This window comes from Macrobrachium nipponense, chromosome 36 (assembly GCF_015104395.2).
Source record: "Macrobrachium nipponense isolate FS-2020 chromosome 36, ASM1510439v2, whole genome shotgun sequence".
Classification (NCBI taxonomy): domain Eukaryota; kingdom Metazoa; phylum Arthropoda; class Malacostraca; order Decapoda; family Palaemonidae; genus Macrobrachium; species Macrobrachium nipponense.
Genome location: NC_087220.1, coordinates 40990042 through 40997895, shown reverse-complemented (window position 1 = coordinate 40997895; position 7854 = coordinate 40990042). Strand labels below are relative to the sequence as shown.

The following is a 7854-nucleotide window of genomic DNA, read 5'->3' as shown; positions in this document are numbered from 1 at the left end:
TCCAAAATTTCTCATTTCAAGTTATTAACAAAATCCTACACAGAGCCCATATTATCGGGATTACAGAAGAAACTGCTGGAAGAAAAAATTCGTAGTTGATAACGAGTGACAGTACTGCTCGAAACATCTCCCAATAAAGTTGTGCAAAATCCAGTTCCAGGTTTTGGCCTTGACGTCTTTTATATATATATATATATATATATATATATATATATATATATATATATATTATATACATATGCTATATATATGCATATATATATATATATATATATATATATATATATATATTATATATATATATATATATATATATATATATATATATATATTCGAATATATATATATATATATATATATCTATATATATATATATATATATATATATATATATATATATATTCGAGAACTTGCTCGTCTCTCCTGTGACTGAAAAGAAGAAATCAAGCAATTTCTCGAAGGCTCTTCTATATAAATTTTTAATATATATTTAAACTGACATCATTGTGGATTTGTTCACAGATTTAGTGACTCGTGCTATTATGAAATCTTTATGACATATTATTATTAGCATTAAAAATTAATAAAACCTATGTCTGTAAAAATCCTCATTGATACTAGCGTAATGATAGATAAGTGATGATTAGTACTATACAATAGTTTTTTTTAAATACTTAATTGAAGGAAGAGCCTTTCACTATAATATTTCAATACTCTTTTTGGTATTTTTTTGTTTTTTTTCAGAATGGCAATTCCAATTTAGCATAGGTAACTAACAAAGTACTCGGCAAATAATACAGAAATTCATCAAATATAATAATCTTTCAAAAACAAAAAACTAAAACACTCACACAAACGAAAGTACACATACGAAGCTTCAAACAGAAAATAAACCACAAACAAACATAAAAAACGAAACACAATACATAAAATGTTAAACAAAAAGTACGAAACAGACACCAAAAAGCACACACATATAGGCATAGAACGAGACAGAAATGACATTACTATGACGAAACTACAGCCGACACCACACTCCTGATGCACAAACAAAGACACACTCGAAGGACTCCGTGAAATGAGCGTCCCTCATTGGCCAGCAGATAACCCTTGACAACCTTCCTATTTAGAAGGCTGCCCAGACCTCTAGAGGTCCTCGGTTATTGTCTCCCTTCGGAGGACCATCATCATCATCACTTCTCTACCATCAGGTCCTTTGTGCGGTCTCAGACCTTTATTAGGAGGTCATTATCACCTCCACCTCCACCTCCTCCTCCTCCTCCTCCTACTCCGCATCTTCCTCCTCCCAACTCCTCCTCATTATTTGAGAACTTTTCCTCCTTATTTCATCTCCTACTTCTGTCACTCCTTATCTTGTACCTCCTTCTCAAACTCACTTGTCCCTCTTCTTTATTCCTCCACCATCTTTCACCTCTTCCTCTATCCTACACTTCCTATACTACTCCTCAGTCTTCAGACTCCTCTCCCAACTCCAACCTCACCTCCTCAGCCTTTCACCTCAACCTCAAACCTCAACCTCCAACCCCCAAATACCCTTTCTCATTCAGAGCATTCCAACTCGCCTCTTCATTTTCCACCACCAACTCTTCCTCCATCACATGCACACTACCTCCTCCTCCTCCTCCTTCACCTTCACCACCCCTACCACTGTCTCCTCCTGCTCCTCCTACTCCTCCTCCAGACCCTCTTCGTCCCAAAGGAACGTCTTTGTCAACAAAGACTTAACACCACCATCCATCCCCAGCGACGGCCTCGAGTATCCATCAACCAACTTCGAAAATTCCTCCTCCATACACGATTTCCTCTTCATCATTCAATGTCTTCCTCTTCACAACAAGACACATTGGGGACGCCGGGGAATGCCGGAGAGGAGGATGGGAGTCCCTGGGGATTGCAGGAGGCGAAGGGAAATCCGCTGTGTATTGTATGAGGCTGGGCTGGTGGAACTGCTCGTGAATTTCCAGAGGGTTAGTTCGCTTGTAGTGTTGACATTCGGGATTGACAGTAATGTTAATGATCATCGAGTGTTGTAAAGTAATTCTGAATGTTAATTTACTAATAATGATAATCAAAATAGAGAGAGACACTTTAAAAATGCTCAATTTTAAATATATACAAACAAATATACATACATATATATAATTTGTGCGTATGTATATACATATATGCATACATATATATGTAGGTGTATGTATATGTATGTTTGTATATATTTAAAATGTAAAAATTTTAAAAGTGTGTATATTCATTCTGCTGATCATTATTAGTAAAATAGACATTCAGATTTACTTTAAAACACTCGTTGCTCATTAACATTCGCTCTACCTCGGAAATAATATATTTTCATATATGTTAACCGAAGGGGAATTTTTTAGTCGATAAGACACTCGTCGGCTCACTGGTACGAACCATGGAACCAACCAATTCATGACTCACAGTAATGTGATATGACACACACACACACACACACACACATATATATATATATATATATATATATATATATATAATAATATATATATATATATATATATATATATGTGTATACATTTATATATGTAGTGTATATATACATATGAATAACTTGACCACGAAAGTATATAAAACGTGATGCTATGTATAAATAAAGATTTTTGCCACGAACGGAAAACAAATGGAAAAATGGAGAATAGCCAAGCACTTTCGGTCTAGTTTTTTTTTCGACCCTTTACTCAGGCACAACTGATCTTACAGAGGAAAAACATAGTCAAAGTAGGCTTAGTATCCAAACTGACACTACAAGATTAGCAATAAGGCCGATTTCACTCGACAGAAACGAGGAAACGCCTGGGGGGGGGGAGGGCAGCCACACCTTGGAGGATACACACGCGGTCAACAGTTGGTTCATCATGAAATTTACAAAAATGTTCCCCAAAAAACAAAAAATTATTAATGAAAAGACGGAAAAAAATATATATATCGAGCAAGAGAGAGAGAGAGAGAGAGAGGAGAGAAGAGCGAGAGAGAGAGAGAGAGAAGAGAGAGAGAAATAATAAACTATATACATGTGGGAGGGACTAATTTATTAGTAGTTCATTTATTTTAAGGTCCTTCATAAACATTTTACAAATATACGGGTCCAAATGGTACATTCCCGGACTAAGATTTAGGTTGTTTTTATTAGTGATTTGTATAATTGCTGATTCCAGTAAATTTCTTGAAACATAATCATTACATCTAGCAATTTACTAAGGTATCATCCAAATTAATACAATGAGATTTTTCACTCAGATGGATAAGCATGCATTTGAAGTCTGGGCTGTTCTAACTGAATACATATGCTGCTTAATACGTACACATAAATTTTTACTTGACTGACCAACGTAAAAACGATGGGCAATCCTTACAAGGAATTTTTGTAAATGATATGTTATTGTTGTTACGGGACTATTCTTAATTATCATATCTTTAATGGTGTTGTTATAAGAGAACACTACATTAACATTAAACGATTTAAATACTGATTTTATGGTTTCAAAATCCACGAAAGTAAGGTAAGCTAGGTACATTTTTAGGCATTTTTTTCATCAAATACAACACTATAAAACTTTTTGTGAGCTTTTTGATAACATAAATCAATTAAATGGGGTGGGTAGCAGAGATCGTTTCCTATCTTTTTTATGTATTCTATTTTTTGGTCAAGATATTGTGGACTCGTGATACGCAAGCACGTAGGAACATAGAGAAAAAAATTGAAATTTTGATATTAAGATGGTGGCCAGATAAAAATGTACATAGTTAAATTATTTGTGGGTTTCTATAAATACTGATTTACATGGAAAGATTCTCTATGTATTAATATATCTAGGAAAGGGATGACATTGTCATTTTCAATTTCAACAGTGAATTTTATGGATGGCACTAAATTATTCAATTTAGACAATAAATCATTTACATCGATACCAACAGGTAAGACTACTAAGATGTCATCTGCATATCTGTACCATTTTAAGGGGACAAGTGTGATATTCGGGAAGTGTTGTCTTTCAAAAAATTCCATATATAAGTTTGAAAGGAGAGGTGATAAAGGGTTATCCATGGCCATACCATATATTTGTTGGTAATATTCTCCATTAAAAATAAATCTGCAATCACAAATACATAACTTAATCAAGAAATTATGTGATTATGTGACTAACGGACGTAGGCAATTCATGCAGCACAAGTTCATTACTTAAATATTCTAGCACAGAGTCAATAGGGACTTTTGTGAACAAGGAACTTACATCAAAACTGACAAAGATCGCTAGGGTTTTAGTACAATGTAATTTAATTTTTCCACAAGATCAAGAGAATCCGGAGTGTGGAATTAGATAACAGTTTTCCTAGTACCGGGGATAACAATTTAGGCAAGATATTTTAGATAGTTTATAAGCAACTGATCCTACAGTACTAATAATTGGGCATATAGGGTTTGTTTTCCCTTATGAGTTTTGATAGGCCGTATAAATAAGGTAATGAGGGACACTTTACAGTTAACTTACACAAAAGTTCTTTTTTATCTTTAAGAATTTGTTTGATATTGATATTAAAGTTTTTTATTACTTGGTCCAACGGATTTTTTGCGAGTTTTTTGTAAGTTATTTCATCTTCTAGTAAAGTATGCATGTGTGATTTGTAGTCAGTTTTGTCCAGAACTACTAAACTATTGGATTTATCAGCCTTAGTAATGTGGCAAGCTATTATCGTTCTTCATTCTTTTTAACTTTTCTGTAGCGAGCGGGAAGTTATTTTCATGATAGGCATGAGTAGCACTATATGTCATGCCTTTGTATAAAGTCTAAATGATTTTGTGGTAGGCCACAGTATTTTTCAAACTTATATAGAGATGTCGCTATTGATAAGCTGAGGGTTTGTTATTTGTTTGCTTGATAAATTCACCACACATCATACTTCCAGCATTACTGGGGTCCAATCACTGTCGATTGATAAGGTTGTTAAATTTTCTGTCAGTTTTCTAATCAAAGGTGTCTGAAAGTTCTATGAAGTTTTTCCATATATTTTCTTGCCTTAATGCGCGTTTCCATCAGCGGGAATCTAGTAGTAGAAATTACGTCGGGCTTTTTCCAGTTCTTTAAATTTCTCCTTTTCCCCTCCAATTTCGCGGCAGCAATGTTTTTCTGGATGAATCAACTGTTGACTGCGTGAGTATCTCCATGTGTGGCTGCCTCATGGCGTTTCCTCGTTTCTGTAGAGTGAAATCGACCTTATTGCTAATCTTGTAGTGTCCATTGGATATTAAGCCTACTTTGACTATGTTTTTCCTCTGTAAGATCAGTTGTGCCTGAGTAATGGGTCGAACTAGACCGAAAGTGCTTGGCTATCTCGCTTTTTCATTTTTTCCTTCGTGGCAAAAACCTTTATATATATATATATAGATATATATATATATATATATATATATATATATATAATATATATATATATATATATATATATATATATATATATATATATATATATATATTATATATATATATATATAGTTAGTTAGTTAGTTAGTTGGTAGGGTGGCAGGAATAATGGAAATGAGTGGCTTTGATTTGGACCTAAGCACAAGAGTGCAAATATGACTAAGTTTTGCCAACCTACCATGGAACAGCAAGCACAAAATACATACAACTTCAACTCAATTTATCTTAGTCCGTGGACGGGACATGTGGAGAAGCGGAGCTAGTTGCGGTGAGCAGAAACCTTAATGGAGATCAGCGTTGCAGTCGGTCCTAACATAGGGAGAATATGGTGAGAGAAGGAGATGCACCTCAGGTGCAGAGGATCATCAGTGATGGTACGCACGGTCACCTTTCCCAAAGGTGCAGCATCAACGGGCGTCGAGCACGGACTTCTTGTCAAGTCCCCAGGTACCGGCAGGTAACAGGTGCTTAAATGGACAGACTAACGACCATCAACATTTCTACTGACGTAGGGGGAGTGTCATCTACGCTACACATGCGTCTGACATCAGTTCCTGTTCCTTTCTCCTTGACTAAAACTCCTGCTACTTCTCTATACAGCCGCAATGCCCCTCTATACACCAGACAAGGGACAATATGTCATTGTCTTGCTGTGATTGCATATGGCTGGCACAATGTTTTGTGGTGGTCCCATCGTGATGCTTCAAAGTTGATAGGTATCTTGAACCAGAAGTTACACGCAGGACAGACCACAAGAGGCAGAAAAGGAATACAAGGCGTAAATCACTTGAAAGTCAAGAGCAACAGAAGAGTAAATAAGCGGAGGAGCTACCTGAAGATTACAAAGATCAAGTCAGAGGAAACTAATTTTGGAGGATAAACAGATGCAAGGTGTAAATGGCGTGGACAGGTAAAGACAGCTCCCTAACGACTGACCGCTAATGACCCCGGGTATTGTTCAAAAAGGGACATAAAGGGTTAACCCCAAGGCTTCTGCATTAAGTTGGGTGGGAAATCCTATAATGACATTCTGGGCAGTCTATCCATCCTATTATTCCTAAAATTACATTGGGATATGTCACGGACCTTTCGTGACTTCTTAACATATGGTCAAAGGTACGTGTTTTCTAAAACAATTTATGTTTTGTATTTCCAAAAAATCTAGACGGTTTTCCAAAATTCTATGCTACTTTCGAACTCTTAAATTATTACAGGGAAAGGAAAAGAAAAATAAAACAAAACGCCAAAATATGACGCTTGTGATATATATATATATATATATGTATATATATATTATATATATATATATATATATATATGTATGTATGTATGTATGTTATGTATGTATGTATAAATTTATCCGAGACAAGGAAAAGTAATTTAAGGTCTTTTTTCCTGAAGAATTAATTCTGCTTCTACTGACCATAACATAATTATGTATCTGATAATTAGTCGTCTATGGTGGGCTGCAAAGATAATGGAGAAGGCATGGTTCTAACAACCTCATCCCTCAAAAAAAGTATTGCCCAGAAAACAACAAAAGGTTTACATACTCCGAAGCCATCCCTACTGGGGAAAAGCGTAGGTATATATTATAGGTTATTCACAGAAATCTAACGTTTCGCTATTGTGGTCTGATGGAATGCTCAGTAAAAGGTATAAAACGTTCACGATACACACAAACGTTGTTTAGCAACGTTTTCCCAAGGGAAATGTTTTCTATAATAAGGAACCGTTTACAGACTTCATTCGATGAAATAGCAGTCATAGAACTGAAGACACTTTTGTTAATAATCATCAGTTGATTATGGTCAAGTGTGAATAAAATTTGTGCTAAGCAATAAAAATGATCATAAAAGGTTATAGAATAATAATAATAATAATAATAATAATAATAATAATAATAATAATAATAATAATAATAATAATAATAATAATAATAATAATAATAATAAGTTTTATTGAAAGATATTGCTGCATCAGCTGCATTCGACTTATAATAGTCTTCTCTATTTTTCTAATAATAGCTTTCTCTCTGCTACTACAACTGTCGAGTATTACTCATCAGGAGTCAGTTTCGGGGATATTGCTTAAAATCTATTTATTTTTCACAGTAAATGAGCGGAAAGTAAATAATGTTCATTTACTTGTGACAAATAAATAAATTTTAAGCAATATCCCCGAAATTAATTGACTCCTGATGAGTAATATCGGTGCAATACTCGCCAGTTGTAGCAGCAGAGAGAAAGCTATTATTAGAAAATAGAGAGAAGACTATTTACAAGTTGAATGCAGCTGATGCAGCAATATCTTTCAATAAGACCTTGTTTGAAAGAGGGTCTCCTTCAAAATAATAATAATAATAATAATAATAATAATA

The 7854-nt window shown here is 34.5% G+C and overlaps 1 protein-coding gene across 1 annotated transcript in view; it reads left to right on the top strand.

Annotated features, from left to right (window-relative positions):
- Nucleotides 1-1746, top strand: part of LOC135203416 (uncharacterized) — a 26855-nt gene extending 25109 nt beyond the window's left edge. Inside the window, exon 3 of the mRNA XM_064233143.1 lies at nt 1131-1746. Coding sequence (XP_064089213.1) covers nt 1131-1746 — 616 coding nt within the window. The remainder of the gene's footprint in view (nt 1-1130) is intronic.
- Nucleotides 1747-7854: the final 6108 nt, after the last annotated feature.